At 46.2% G+C, this 16409-nt stretch overlaps 1 protein-coding gene across 1 annotated transcript; it reads left to right on the forward strand.

Annotated features, from left to right (window-relative positions):
• Window positions 1–1928: 1928 nt before the first annotated feature.
• Window positions 1929–5999, forward strand: vegfd (vascular endothelial growth factor D; the record flags this gene model as incomplete). Its single annotated transcript, XM_084440022.1, has 6 exons — window positions 1929–1979; window positions 2195–2453; window positions 2745–2929; window positions 4586–4713; window positions 5326–5438; window positions 5902–5999. 6 exons carry the CDS (start codon window positions 1929–1931, stop codon window positions 5997–5999), a joined length of 834 nt encoding a protein of 277 aa, XP_084296148.1.
• Window positions 6000–16409: the final 10410 nt, after the last annotated feature.

Here is a 16409-nt window from a genome sequence, read left to right on the forward strand (position 1 = left end):
CCTGAGCTACAGTAACACTGGTCTAGATCAGTAGGCAGCCAGCCACCCAGCCAGCCACCCAGTCAGTCAGTCAGCTAGTCAATCAGTATGTCTGTCTGTCTGTCTGTCTGTCTGCCATACATACATACATACATACATGCATGTATATGTATGTATGTATGTATGTATGTATGTATGTATGTATGTATGTATGTATGTATGTATGTATGTATGTATGTATGTGTGTGTGTGTGTATGTATCTTCTATCTAAGCATACTGTATCTTATATCTAGGGATACTGTTTCTTTTTATTTAATTTGATTTATTATGTACAGTATCTATGTATATTCTCTGTATATTCCTCTGTTCTCACTTTTCCCACTGCTGCTGTACATTTTCCACTACTGAAACCCCAAATTTCACCCACGGGAATTATTAAAGTATCTTATCTTATCTTATCTTAGTCAGTCAGTCAGTCAGTCAGTCAGTCAGTCAGTCAGTCATCCATTCAGTACAGTACAGTACAGCTAGTCAGTCAGCCAGCCAGCTGGCAGTCAGTCGTGAGTCAACCAGCTAATCAGTTAGTCAGCCTGTCAGTCAGTCAGTCAGTCAGTCAGTCAGTCAGTCAGTCAGTCAGTTGGACAGCATGTCCCAGCTTCATTCCCATATTGAAAGATAGGTGAGGACAGTCCCTCCCGTCCCCCTCTCTTTCTCTCAGTTTCAATGTTCAATTTTGATGCTTTATTGACATGACAAGAACACTTCAAGTATTGCCAAAGTGAATGACAATGATATTTTAACAATACAAAAGAAAAATAAATACAGAGGGTACAGTGAGTCAAACCTAGATTTATATTCCACTCTCTCTCCTGCTCTCTGTTTTTCATTAGTGGGTAGTTTCCCTGTTCTAGATTACTGAGAGGAAACCTCCCTGTTTACTGACGTTGTTCCTCTGTTTTATGTGGAATTACTTAAGTCAGTAAACCAGCCACTAAGTTAATCAGCCAGTCAGTCAACCAGCCAGCCAGCCAGCCAGTCAACCAGTCTCAACCTCATTCCCATATTGAGAGATCAGAGGACTCATGTTGTTACATGACAAGAGGGAAATCCAAACACCAAACAGCTGTGCTGAAAGTATTGACAGATTGAGATCCAACCCTTCAGGTCCAGCCCAGCCCTCCAGCTCTGCAGCCCTAGCTCCAGCCCTAGCTCCAGCCCTCCAGCTCTGCAGCCCAACTCCAGCCCTAGCTCCAGCCCTCCAGCTCTGCAGCCCTAGCCCCAGCCCTAGCTCCAGCCCTAGCTCCAGCCCTCACTGCAGTAGGCTCTCCATGCCTCATAAACATATTCATACAGCTTCCCCAGACTTCTCTACACCTACACCAGCTGACCACACCCGCTCATAGAGTAAATGTTTAAAGGCTGTTCATGCTTTCATGTTACTTTGACACAGAACTGCATTTTAAAACACCGTAAACGTCTTCATCTCAACAACTCTTGTGTTTATCCAGAGCAAACAGCATCATCTGGTCATGCTTCACATTCAATCTGATAGGCCGGAGATCATGTAAATAGCATCAAGTAAATATTAGTCTAACTATGAGAGTCACATGTGTGGAAGACCCTCGGTCTGGTGCTCTAGCTTGCTGAGCTGAAGTCTATGCATCAGTTTGGGTAGCTAACATGAGTCCAGATATTAGGAAACAGTTATGTGTTGTTTAATGGAAGCCTGACTTCCTGGAGCAGCACAACAGGTGGTCCCTGGGAAACACTCAGACCAGCTGCTCTCTGCAGGCACGCACCAAAGAGATTTACTGTGCTGTGTGTGTGTGTATGTGTGTCTGTGTGTGTGTGTGTGTGTGTGTGTGTGTGTGTGTGTGTGTGTGTGTGTGTGTGTGTGTGTGTGCATGTTATTACCCCGACATTAACCCTGTCGCGTCCACCACTCACAATGACGTTCAGCGCCAAGCGCTACCCTGTACAGCTGGCCGTCTGTCAGTGGGTGTGTCATGCAAGGGGGATGGCGTTATGTGTTGAGTGCTCTCCGAATGCCCTCTAGTGGTGACACTGTGGCATGACAGGTCTCACTGACCCCCACATCTCCCACATCCAGATTCAATTCTATTCTATCTCTCGCACGTTTCTCATCTTCCCTCTCTCCCCTCTGCCTCCTCTCCCCTCCCTCCCTCCTCTTCTCTCCACCCTCTCCCCCTCCAGGACATGAACAGGGAGCAGTGGGAGAGAGAGGTACGTTCAGCCTCCAGCCTGGACGAGCTGCTGCGTCTGACCGACTTCCCCGACTGGAAACTCTGGAAGTGCCGCCTGAAGCTCCGAGACCTGGAGACCCCCACCCTGCCGGAATACCGCTCCTCCTCCTCCTCCTCCTCCTCCTCCTCCTCCTCCTCCTCCTCCTCCTCAGGGTCTCACCGATCCACGCGTTACGCTGCAGACTCGTATAACCTGGAGATACTGAAAGGTACACCCAAACACACACACGCACACACACACACACACACACACACATGCGCACGCACACACACACACACAAACACACACACGCACACACACACACACACACACACAAACACACACACACACACAAACACACACACACACACACAAATTCATTGGTGTTTTGGTCTGACTACCTATATGTGTGTTATGTGTGTGCATGTCTCTGTGTTTATTTGTGTGTCCATGTCCCTCTGTGTGTGTGTTTTTGTTTGTCTGTGTGTGTGTGTGTGTGTGTGTGTGTCTATCCACCCAGCCATAGACGAGGAGTGGCAGCGCACCATGTGCATGCCTAGGGAGGCGTGTGTGGACGTGGCGGCGGAGCTCAGCTCCTCCCTGTTCTTCAAGCCCCCATGCGTGTCAGTCTACCGCTGCGGAGGATGCTGCAACAAGGAGGGTGTGACCTGCCGCAACACCAGCACCACCTACGTTAACAAGACCGTGAGCACCTCAACACTCTCTTAGCACTACATAACACCCGCACCACCTACGTTAACAAGACCGTGAGCACCTCAACACTCTCTCAGCACTATATAACACCAGCACCACCTACGTTAACAAGACCTTGAGCACCTCAACACTTTCTCAGCACTACATAACACCAGCACCACCAAAGCTAACAGGACTGTGAGCACCTCAATGCTCTCTCAACACTACATAACACCAGCACCACCAACATTAACAAGACCGTGAACACCTCAACACTCTCTCAACACTACTGTACATAACACCAGCACCACCAACGTTAACAAGACCGTGAGCACCTCAACACTCTCAACACAAGCCTACATAACACCAGCAGCACCAACATTAACAAGACCGTGAGCACTGCAACACTCTCTCAACACTACATAACACCAGCACCACCAATGTTAACAAGACCATGAGCACCTCAACACTCTCTCAGCACTACATAACACCAGCAGCACCAACATTAACAAGACCGTGAGCACTGCAACACTCTCTCAACACTACATAACACCAGCACCACCTACATTAACAAGACCATGAGCACCTCAACACTCTCTCAACAATACATAACATCAGCACCACCTATATTAACAAGATTGTGAGCACCCCAACACTCTCTCAACACTACATAACACCAGCACCACCAACGTTAACAAGACCGTGAGCACCTCAACACTCTCAACACTACATAACACCATTACCACCAATGGTAACAAGACTGTGAGCACCTAAACACTCTCTCAACACTACAAAACACTAGCACCACCTACGTTAACAAGACTGTGAGCACCTCAGCACTCTCTCAACAATACATAACATCAGCACCACCTATGTTAACAAGATTGTGAGCACCCCAACACTCTCTCAACACTACATAACACCAGCACCACCAACGTTAACAAGACTGTGAGCACCTCAGCACTCTCTCAACAATACATAACACTAGCACCACCTACGTCAACAAGACCGTGAGCACCTCAACACTCTCAACACTACATAACAGCAGCACCACCAATGGTTATAAGACCATGAGCACCTCAACACTCTCTCAACACTAGCCTACTCTACATAACACCAGCACCACCAACATCAACAAGACCATGAGCACCTCAACACTCTCTCAACACTACATAAAACCAGCACCACCAACGTTAACAAGACCGTGAGCACCTTCACAGTCTCTCAACACTACATAACACCAGCACCATCTACATTAACAAAACCGTGAGCACCTCAACACTCACTCATCACTACATAACACCAGCACCACCAACGTTAACAAGACCGTGAGCACCTCCACACTCTCAACACTACATAGCACTAGCATCAGCAATGTTAACAAGAGCATGAGCACCTCAACACTTTCTCAACACTTGCCTACTGTACATAACACCAGCACCACCAGCGTTACCAAGACCATGCACACCTCAACACTCTCTCAACGCTACATAACACCAGCACCACCTACATTAACAAAACCGTGAGCACTCTTGCCCTATCTCAACACTCTCTCACTGCACTCTATACATAACAGAGTGTGTGTGTGTGTGTTAACGTTCATGTTACAGTATAATGCATATTTAAATAATTTGTGTGTGTGTGTTCTAACCACCTGTTCCTGCGCAGCTGCTTACTGTCATCCCGTTCAAGTATGGACCTGAGCCCGTGCTCATCAGAGTAGCCAATCACACGGAGTGTAAGTGCAAGGAGCCCACCCTCATACGCCGGCAGACCCAACCCCATAGGAGGAATGGGTGAGTGACAGCTAAGAGACACTCAGGGAAGTACACACACAAAGACACACAGATATAAAGTTACATTGTATATACTGTACACTATATATGTATATACTGTACACTATATATGAAACTATCTCAACTCCCCCCTCTATTTCCTCCTACTGTCCTCTCCTTTCTTCTCCTCTCCTGTCATATCTCCTATTCTCTTCTCCTCTGCTGTCATATCTCCTATTCTCTTCTCATCATGTCTCCTCTCCTGTCATATATCCTATTCTCTTCTCATCATGTCTCCTCTCCTGTCATATATCCTATTCTCTTCTCATCATGTCTCCTCTCCTGTCATATCTCCTATTCTCTTCTCATCATGTCTCCTCTCCTGTCATATCTCCTATTCTCTTCTCATCATGTGTCCTCTCCTGTCATATCTCCTATTCTCTTCTCATCATGTCTCCTCTCCTGTCATATCTCCTATTCTCTTCTCATCATGTCTCCTCTCCTGTCATATCTCCTATTCTCTTCACATCATGTCTCCTCTCCTGTCATATCTCCTATTCTCTTCTCATCATGTCTCCTCTCCTCTTTTCTCATCGGTTCTCCTGTCTTCTCTCCTCCTCTCCTCTTCTCCAGATGTTCTCCTATGAGTTCTCTGGAGATGCAGGACTCCAGGAGGCTGTGTGCTACAGGACTGATCTGGGACTGTCTGGCTGACCGATGTGTGCCCTATCCCTCCAGTAGACCAGGTGACCCTGACCCTGACCTTGAACTTGACCTTTGCCCTAGCCCTAACCCTAACCCTAACCCTAACCCTAACCCTAACCCTAACCCTAACCCCACTGTCACTCTCCACCAGCCATTACAGCTCCTGTTATATCCCACTGAGCTTAAGTTTAGGCATAAGCACTGAGGTTGTTTTGCATTAATTGTCTAACTATTGATCTCTCTCCTTTGCTTTCTCTCTCTCTCATCTCTCCTCTCATGCTCTCTCTCTCCTCTCCTTTCTCTCTCTCTTGCTCTCTCTCTCTCTCTCTCTCTCTCTCTCTTGCTCCCTCTCCTGTCTCCTCTCTCTCTTGCTCTCTCTCCTCTCCTTTCTCTCTCTCTTGCTCTCTCTCTCCTCTCCTCTCTCTCCCCCTCTCTCTCTTGCTCCCTCTCCTGTCTCCTCTCTCTCTTGCTCTCTCCCTCCTCTCGTGTCTCTCTCCCCCTCAGCAGAGTTCTCTCTCAGTATGAGTGGTTCAGACTGTGAGATTGATGTGAAGACGTGTGGCTGCGTGGCCCCACACCACCCCAGAGGCCCCTCCCCCTGACACAACCCACCCCAGAAACTACACCCCCACCACGGCTTCTGCAGGTACAGTAGAGCTTGGTAGAATACAGTAGAGCAGTGGTTCCCAAACTTTTTTAATCAGGCCCCACTTGGGTAAATGGAAATATTTTCGGGCCCCACCTAGATTGGTCGAATTAGAGTACAGTACAGTAGAGTAGAGTACAATAGAATAATATATTCTATCAATAGTAACTCTGAATCTACATCTGTTCTGTTCTCAGCTGTACTGACCATAGGATTGACCCTGAGGATAACCTTTGACCCTGAGACTAACCTTCGACAATCTGCTTTGGAGTCTGGAAGCAGAGATACATCACCTCATTAATTTATTTATAGACCTATTTATACCAGTCAGTCTGAATAAACCGACACTAATCTTCCTCTGATCACACTAACCAGCACAGCCACACTAACACAGCCAGCGTAACCTGTTGCTTTACATGTCTGTCTGTCTGCACTTCTGTTAGTCTGTCTGTCTGTCTGTCTGCCTGTCTGTCTGCACTTCTGTTAGTCTGTCTGTCTGTATTTCTGTCAGTCTATGATTCTGTTTACCTGCCTGTCTGTCTGCCTGTCTGTCCTTCTTTCTACCTGTGTGTCTATCTATTTGGTTTTTTGTTTCACTACATATGATTTGTTCTCTCCTTCCTCTGTGCACTGAACAATTGTGTTTTACATTAAAAGAATGCTATTTTTTATAATTTCATCATCTCTTTTGTTTAAACCTCTTGTTGACTGTATGGAATTTGATGAGCAGAGCTGCTAGTACAGTCGATGCCAGTAGAGCCGAACCATCAATGGTTTAATTAAGCAGAGACCAGAGTCCAGGACGGACTAACTCCTGTGCAGCAAACCTACAGGCCAACCATTGTATTGGGACCTGCAGCCCATAGCCCCTACTCAATGTATACTGTAACTGCGCAGGGGGCGCCAAACCTCCACTCTGCTCTCAGCTGGTGATGCTCAGCGTAGTTTATTGTGTGTGGCTGGAAGCCAGCGCACCTAGTATAGCGTTCGTCCGGTTATCACTCCCTCCCTTACTCCGGACAATATTGGCCTGCATCTCTCTGTTGGCACCACAAGAGGCAGTAGTCCCAGCACACCAAAATCAAGAAGGATACCAAAATCAATGTTCCTTATAGATCAGATCCTGTCCCAACCCCAACCCTTATTCTAACCCCAACTCACACTAGGGACTGGAAGAAGGACACCAAAATCAACCCTCTGATCTCCACTGCACAAGTGGAGTAGTATTGAGAGCATTGGACTCCCACCCAGGAGACCAGGGTTCAAGACCCAGTGGGGATGACTTTATGTTATCATCAGTGTAACTGCTTTAGCCACTGACCGCTATCATTAATGCTATGGAAGCTGCTGCTAGTTGTTGTGAGCTCATGAGCTAACTGGCTATCCCGCTCTTATTGTGCTGGATTAGCATTGGAACTGATGTGTCCAGGTGACAAGACCTATCTTCATTTATCAGACGTTATTTCATGTCATTTCAATTCACAGCTATTTCAGTGGCATGACTAACTACCAGTCCTGAACAGAAACAAGCCAGCCACGCACATAAGCCAGGTTGTACCTGGCCTGGTTTTTTAGTTCATAGTCTTATCTGCGGTGCCCCAGCGGTTCATCTAACGCTGGCCTTTTCGGGACAGGCTAGTCTTCCTCAGCAGTGAACTGTGCTGCCATGGTTGGAGAGTACTGTGCAACAGATCTCTGTATGGACTATGTAATCTTTTTTTTCTGTATGCTATTATTTATTTGATTTATTTGTCCCTTATTAATTCGGGAGAATCCCTTTGAGACCACAGTCTCCTTTTCAGTATGATATATGACAAGGCCGTTCCTGTTTGGCGTCGATGTCCACTGAGGTGTCAACTGTCTCAACACTCTCCTCGCTCACTATCTCTGACCAACACACACTAAACGACGTGTACATTTGACTGAGTAGCTGCTTCGGCCATGCTAGGTGAACACCTGATGGACGTGTGAACATCCAGGTGTGTGTTCTGCCGTGATAAGGCTCCCTATGCTCAGACTATGTCCACACCAGCGTGCTGCGCTAATGGACCAGGCGTCCGGCGTCCGAGCACTCGTGTGAACCCAGCAGAGGTGAGACGCACGCGGGCTGGAGCGTAGAAAGGAGAGTGAGGCGACAGGAAAAGCACGGCAGAAGTACAAAGTGGAGAGCCTTAACCACAGGTCACAAACACTCAGGGGACAGAGAGAGAGAAAGTGAGAGGAACACGGTGTGTGGGGATAGTAAATGTCTTGCTGCTGCGATTCTGAGCCGGTTTTAAGTGGCCAGACAGACATCAGTTACACTGAACACACACACACACGCTCGCTCTCTTTTCTTCCCTCACTCTTCTTCCAGGACCAGAGAAGAAAGACAGAGGTCTAATGGAAGGCATGTGATCTCTCCCTGGGCTGTCTGTGCATGAGTGTGTGTGTATATAAATGAGATGTTTTCAGTGTGCCCATCTGGAATGTTTTAACCAGCACAGTGATGACAGCAGACGCAGTACAGAACAATAATAACCCTTAATAACCCTGTCTCCATCACAGTCCTTCCCTTATGAGTAACGTCCACCACCATCGCTCATCAGCAATGTACAGTCATTACCAGTGATGAAGATGGGCTGCTTGGATGATCACCCTTGGTGGTGTGTGTGTGTGTGTGTATCTGTGTGTGTGTGAGAGAGAGAGAGCGAGCGAGTGTGTACAGTATATGTTATCATGTGATTGATTATAATAGTGGTTTGACATGATATACAGTATGATATTATCCTCTCCTCTCCTCTCGTCTCCTCCCCTTTCTCCTCTCCTCAATCTCAGGATCTGCTCTCTTAACCCTCTCTGTCTACACCATGTTCATCTGCTCTCTTAACCCTCTCTCTGTCTACACCATGTTCATCTGCTCTCTTAACCCTCTCTCTGTCTACACCATGTTCATCTGCTCTCTTAACCCTCTCTCTGTCTACACCATGTTCATCTGCTCTCTTAACCCTCTCTCTCTGTCTACACCATGTTCATCTGCTCTCTTAACCCTCTCTCTGTCTACACCATGTTCATCTGCTCTCTTAACCCTCTCTCTGTCTACACCATGTTCATCTGCTCTCTTAACCCTCTCTCTGACTACACCATGTTCATCTGCTCTCTTAACCCTCTCTCTGTCTACACCATGTTCATCTGCTCTCTTAACCCTCTCTCTGTCTACACCATGTTCATCTGCTCTCTTAACCCTCTCTCTGTCTACACCATGTTCATCTGCTCTCTTAACCCTCTCTCTGTCTACACCATGTTCATCTGCTCTCTTAACCCTCTCTCTCTGTCTACACCATGTTCATCTGCTCTCTTAACCCTCTCTCTCTGTCTACACCATGTTCATCTGCTCTCTTAACCCTCTCTCTGTCTACACCATGTTCATCTGCTCTCTTAACCCTCTCTCTCTGTCTACACCATGTTCATCTGCTCTCTTAACCCTCTCTCTGTCTACACCATGTTCATCTGCTCTCTTAACCCTCTCTCTGTCTACACCATGTTCATCTGCTCTCTTAACCCTCTCTCTGTCTACACCATGTTCATCTGCTCTCTTAACCCTCTCTCTCTGTCTACACCATGTTCATCTGCTCTCTTAACCCTCTCTCTGTCTACACCATGTTCATCTGCTCTCTTAACCCTCTCTCTGTCTACACCATGTTCATCTGCTCTCTTAACCCTCTCTCTCTGTCTACACCATGTTCATCTGCTCTCTTAACCCTCTCTCTGTCTACACCATGTTCATCTGCTCTCTTAACCCTCTCTCTGTCTACACCATGTTCATCTGCTCTCTTAACCCTCTCTCTGTCTACACCATGTTCATCTGCTCTCTTAACCCTCTCTCTCTGTCTACACCATGTTCATCTGCTCTCTTAACCCTCTCTCTGTCTACACCATGTTCATCTGCTCTCTTAACCCTCTCTCTGTCTACACCATGTTCATCTGCTCTCTTAACCCTCTCTCTCTGTCTACACCATGTTCATCTGCTCTCTTAACCCTCTCTCTCTGTCTACACCATGTTCATCTGCTCTCTTAACCCTCTCTCTGTCTACACCATGTTCATCTGCTCTCTTAACCCTCTCTCTGTCTACACCATGTTCATCTGCTCTCTTAACCCTCTCTCTGTCTACACCATGTTCATCTGCTCTCTTAACCCTCTCTCTCTGTCTACACCATGTTCATCTGCTCTCTTAACCCTCTCTCTGACTACACCATGTTCACGTCTGTCTGTCTGTCTTCTCCTCTCATCTCTCTTCCTTCTTCCCTTCCTCTCCCTCTCTGCTGCTACTGGGATCTGATCTACATGAGGTCTTATAGACAGAGAACTATACTGTCATGTAACACCTCCTGCTGGAAGCTACATTAATATGAATATCCTTCATGATAATATAGGCTAGAACGCCCCTGGATTCCTCATCAGACCCTATGCAACATGACAGTCAGTTGAAAACTTCCTGATGGACTGCACTTAAACAAAGTTTTATCCGAAGTGTTTAACAAAGGCCTCTCTCATTCACACACACATTCACACACCAACAGCAGCAGCTGTCATGCAAGGCCTGCTCATTGAAAGCAATTTGTGGTTCAATGTCTTGCCCAACGACACTTCAACATGTGAACAGGAGGAGCTGCGATTGGAACCGCCGACCCTGTGACCATTGAACGACCCGCTCTGCCGCCCCACACCCCGCTCATCAATGTTTTTGCGCATTTCAACATTATCTGAAGCACAATTGATTCCCCACAATTAAAGAAGAAGGAGAGGGCTGCAGCGTTCCTCAGGTGAACTTCATAGTGAGTAACAAAGGTGCTCTATTGAACTCACTCGGGGGAGGTATCCCATGCATCAGGATAGGATATAGCCATTGCTTGCTGAAGCCATTCAGATACCCTGATGAAGGTCCTGAGCTGGCCGAAACATTTTTCTACAATGAACTAGCCGCTTTTAATAAAGGCCTTTTATTTTTGAAGTTTTGCCTTGGACATATTTTTTCTTTCTGATTCCCCACAATGATTGATTAATCCTCTTGGTTCTTTGAGGTACATAGGGTATGGTATCTTACAAGGACCAGGACACCAAGACGTGTCTCTAGATGTCTGCAGGGTTGGGCCATAAGGGGATGGAGGTTTGGACATTGCCCATCCAGAATTACTCAAACAACGGATTACGGCCAAAGCCAAACATTTGTGACTGCCAACCCAGAAATATCACCCAAAAGTCCCCTCAGGGCTGGTGGCTCTGCCCCTGGCTGCTCTGCCCCTGGCTGCTCTGCTAGGTGTCTGGGTACAGCAGGGCCAGAGTACCACACATACTAGGGATCAATACAGAGAACATACACCCCCCCCACTGAAGAGACGCCACTGACCTTTAGTGTGTGTGTGTGTGTGTGTGTGTGTGTGTGTGTGTGTGTGTGTGTGTGTGTGTGTGTGTGTGTGTGTGTGTGTGTGCGTGTGTCTGCCTGTCTGAGGCCTTGAGGCAAGAAAAGGCTGGATTGTGTTTTCATGTATTTTACCTTGGATTGACTGATAAGAGATGACAGCCCAGAAAGCTGGGCGAAGCGGAACAGAGTCTGCTGGAGACCACGTGTTTAGTGGATCATTGAGTTGATCCAGGACGGAGGTCTGACCAAGGCCCAAACAAACACTTGCATTGATACACACAAATTACACACATGCCCCCCCCCCCACACACACACACACATACAGTACACTACAACACACACGGTACACCCACACACACACACACACGCTACATCCTCTCTCTCTCTCTCTCTCACACACACAGACAGCACACTCATTAGCACAGACACACACACATACCATACACACACTGCATAAGTTAAACAAACTACTTTCTGTCAAGAGTTATTATAGCTACCCGTCACAGCCAGGGCATAACTACCCTTCTCAACACCTAATACGGAGCTGTGGTGCTGCTTTGTGGAAGAGCCAGACACCCATAAGAGTTCAGACCAGTACCAGCAGTCAGACCAGACTGGAACCAGAGGGTCAGTACCACCAGGCCAGTACCAGCACTCAGCACAGACCAGAACAAGTGTGAAGTAAACATGTTGGTGCATATTCTTCCTTTGTGGTAATGAAGGAGTAGAAACATGATATTTTCTTCATTAAATGAAATGTATATTAAATATTTTGTAATTCATTCTATGTGCATAGTCTTTAACTCCTGGAGCTCTAAACTGTGTGAAAAACAGAAGGGCCCCTGGGCACTTTCTTTCAATTCTGGAAATCCAGAAAACCACACAAATGACTCTCCTTAATTGTCCGCCAAAGCCGCACACCAGTCAGTTTTTAGCTACGATCAGCAGCTCTGTAGTTCGCTCTGTCAGTTGGTTGGTCGGTCAGTTGGTCGGTTGATCCACAAAGCTAGGAGAGCCTAACTCCAAAAGTCTTACGAAAATGTATGAAGCTTGGTACACTTACTTTTTTTTTTTATTTAACCTTTATTTTACCAGGGGTCCTATTCAGACAGAGGTCTCTTTTACAAAGAAGCCCTGGCCAAGACATCTTTCCTCATGGGGACTAAATTTGCCTCAAGAACCCAAAAAGTCCGCCATGATGGATTTTTCTCCAGGTTGAACATTTGGCAAAATCTATAAAAGGTAACTCCTCATAAACCGGATGTCTGATTGTTCTGAAATGTCACATGCATGGTGCATGTCTCCCTTTAAGGTGTTAAAAGCTAAGACATCCAATCCAAGATGGCTCAAGTGCTCATAACTTTTTACAACAATAATCTAGGAACTTGAAATTGACTGGGCATGGGTAGCCTATGTTGTACTGTGTCAAAGCATTTGCAGATAGGAAATGGCGGGCAGTGACAGGCAATTTGACGGTTTTGGCAAATTGGACAGCTAATACTAAAGCTAATAAATTGCTGTGACTAGCACCTATAGCTCGCTCTGTCGGCTGGTTTGTTGGTCGGCTGGTCCACAAAAATTGGTGGAGTAGAGTAGAGCAGGGTTGGGTAGAGTAGAGTAGAGTAGGATAGGGTGGAGTAAAGTAGAGTGGAGTGGGTAGAGTAGAGCAGGGTAGGGTATAGTAGGGAGTAGAATACACCAGAGTTGTATCTTATTGGCTCCTTTCACAAGCCAACTTTCGGAAAAAACGCGCGCACAGACACACACAAACACACACACTTGTACATATTGTGTTATCTGTCACACAAAACATTTAGAATAATATACAATTCTGGTCTATTCTACTCCCTACCCTTTACCCTACTCTGCTCTACCCTACTCTACTCCCTACCCTTTACCCTACTCTACTCTTCCCTACCCTACTCCCTAATGTACCCTACTCTACTCCCTAACCTACTCTACCCTTCTCCTTACCCTATCCTTCTCTACCCTCTTACCTACCCTACTCAACTATACTATCCTACTCAACTATATTATACTCTTGTCTACTCTACAGTAGGGAGGAGAGGGGGAGATGAGGAGAGAAGGAGAGGGGAGAGAAGGTGAGGAAGAAAGAGGGAGAGAGAAGGAGAGGGGAGAGGAGAAGGTGAGGAAGAAAGAGGGATAGAGGAGGAGAGAAGGAGAGGGGAGAGGAGAAGGTGAGGAAGAAAGGGAGAGAGGAGGAGAGGAAGTGAAGGAGAAGGGAGAGGGGAGAGGAAGACCAGATATCTATGGGGACACTGGGTCACCCCACCAGCATCTATCTTATTCCATTTTATTCTCATCTTTTCTCCATCTCTCTTCATCAAGTGTATTCTCTGAGCCGGAGTGATGGGGGCAATCGCGTCTGTTTCTTGGTGCACCCACATGCGCACACGCACACACACACAAACCATCAATCAGGTTCAGAGCCAGTTCCATGACTACATGTTCTGCTTTATTCACACACAGTACACTGTAATACGCTTCACTGCAGCACAGGCAGAGCCAGACAGTAGACCACACCAGATTAGTCAACACCACATAACATCTATCTATGTAGCTTTACTGGAACACTACAATCACAGACACCACTGATACTTCATACAGAACAGTCCTAGCTTTATGAAAACATATTTCAAGGCATACTGTAGCTACAGAAGCAGTTTGTCATGTTTAAGATAAGATAGACTTTAATAATCCCCAGGGGGGAAAGTTGAGTTTTACAGCAGCAGAGAAAAACAGAATAGAAGAGGTACAGAATAAAATCAAGAATCAAGAGTCATACATAAACATAGCATACATAGTGCACACAATAGAACAATATCAATAGATAAATTAATTTATAAGAACTATAAAAACTATAAATAACAAGCTATAAAAACTAGCCAATGTAGTGACAAGTGACAGGGATCCAAGTCTGACAATGGAAGGGGTAATCAAAGCAAATATGTATATAATGGAATAAATACAAACATATTAATTACTCCACATGACTTAGGGTGCGACCTTTCCATTGAGTCGACAGCAGAGTAGAACTATACCTAAGTATATAATAAATAATATTATAATATACATGATTCACAAACCTGTGCTGCGGCCAACCCTATGAAACACGCTCTACAGACCCTCTCAACCACTTAGAGACATTCTACCACTAAGCCCAGGTGAGCTCATTCTACCACTTAGCCCAGATGAGCTCATTCTACCACTTAGCCCAGATGAGACATTCTACCACTTAGCCCAGATGAGACATTCTACTACTTAGCCCAGATGAGCTCATTCTACCACTTAGCCCAGATGAGCTCATTCTACCACTTAGCCCAGATGAGCTCATTCTACCACTTAGCCCAGATGAGACATTCTACCACTTAGCCCAGATGAGCTCATTCTACCACTTAGCCCAGATGAGACATTCTACCACTTAGCCCAGGTGAGCTCATTCTACCACTTAGCCCAGATGAGCTCATGCTACCACTTAGCCCAGATGAGCTCATTCTACCACTTAGCCCAGATGAGCTCATTCTACCACTTAGCCCAGGTGAGCTCATTCTACCACTTAGCCCAGATGAGCTCATTCTACCACTTAGCCCAGATGAGCTCATTCTACCACTTAGCCCAGATGAGCTCATTCTACCACTTAGCCCAGATGTGCTCATTCTACCACTCAGCCCAGATGAGCTCATTCTACCACTTAGCCCAGATGAGCTCATTCTACAACTTAGCCCAGATGAGCTCATTCTACCACTTAGCCCAGATGAGCTCATTCTACCACTTAGCCCAGATGAGACATTCTACCACTTAGCCCAGATGAGACATTCTACTACTTAGCCCAGATGAGCTCATTCTACCACTTAGCCCAGATGAGCTCATTCTACCACTTAGCCCAGATGAGCTCATTCTACCACTTAGCCCAGATGAGACATTCTACCACTTAGCCCAGATGAGCTCATTCTACCACTTAGCCCAGATGAGACATTCTACCACTTAGCCCAGGTGAGCTCATTCTACCACTTAGCCCAGATGAGCTCATGCTACCACTTAGCCCAGATGAGCTCATTCTACCACTTAGCCCAGATGAGCTCATTCTACCACTTAGCCCAGGTGAGCTCATTCTACCACTTAGCCCAGATTAGCTCATTCTACCACTTAGCCCAGATGAGCTCATTCTACCACTTAGCCCAGATGAGCTCATTCTATCACTTAGCCCAGATGTGCTCATTCTACCACTCAGCCCAGATGAGCTCATTCTACCACTTAGCCCAGATGAGCTCATTCTACAACTTAGCCCAGATGAGCTCATTCTACCACTTAGCCCAGATGAGCTCATTCTACCACTTAGCCCAGATGAGATCATTCTACCACTAAGCCCAGATGAGACATTCTACCTAGCAGAGCCAGAGCACCTCAGACCCTCTCAACCACTCTCAGCCCAGATGAGACATTCTACCTAGCAGAGCCAGAGCACCTCATAGGTCCTGTCCTCTCAGCCTATTAGGGCAGTATGCTAATGAGGTCTTCTGGGAACAGTACTAAAAACATCAACAGACAGGATTAGGGTTAGTAACTGTACAACCGCCTCAATGCGCACAACTAGACAGCACAGAATACTTTACAATTAATTACAATCTAGGAACGATTTCTAATGCTCAATGTTTAGGGGAAATGGCATTGCTACTTATTTTGATGTCGGGATTTATGTTGATTTGTTTTGATTTGTGTAGACTTGTTTCAATTTGTATTGACTTGTGTTGGCTTTGTGTTGACACGTGTTGATTTTCAAACTGTAGTACTGTGTTCAGGAACTAAAAGTTGATGCAAAACACTGTAGTGGCATCACAAGCTATTAACCTGGTACTATGATATTACACTCTCTCTCTCTCTCACACACACACACCTCTCTCCCTCTCTAACTCACACACAAACACACACCCCTGTTCCTTGTA

This window comes from Borostomias antarcticus, assembly GCF_949987555.1.
Source record: "Borostomias antarcticus genome assembly, chromosome: 6".
Lineage (NCBI taxonomy): Eukaryota > Metazoa > Chordata > Actinopteri > Stomiiformes > Stomiidae > Borostomias > Borostomias antarcticus.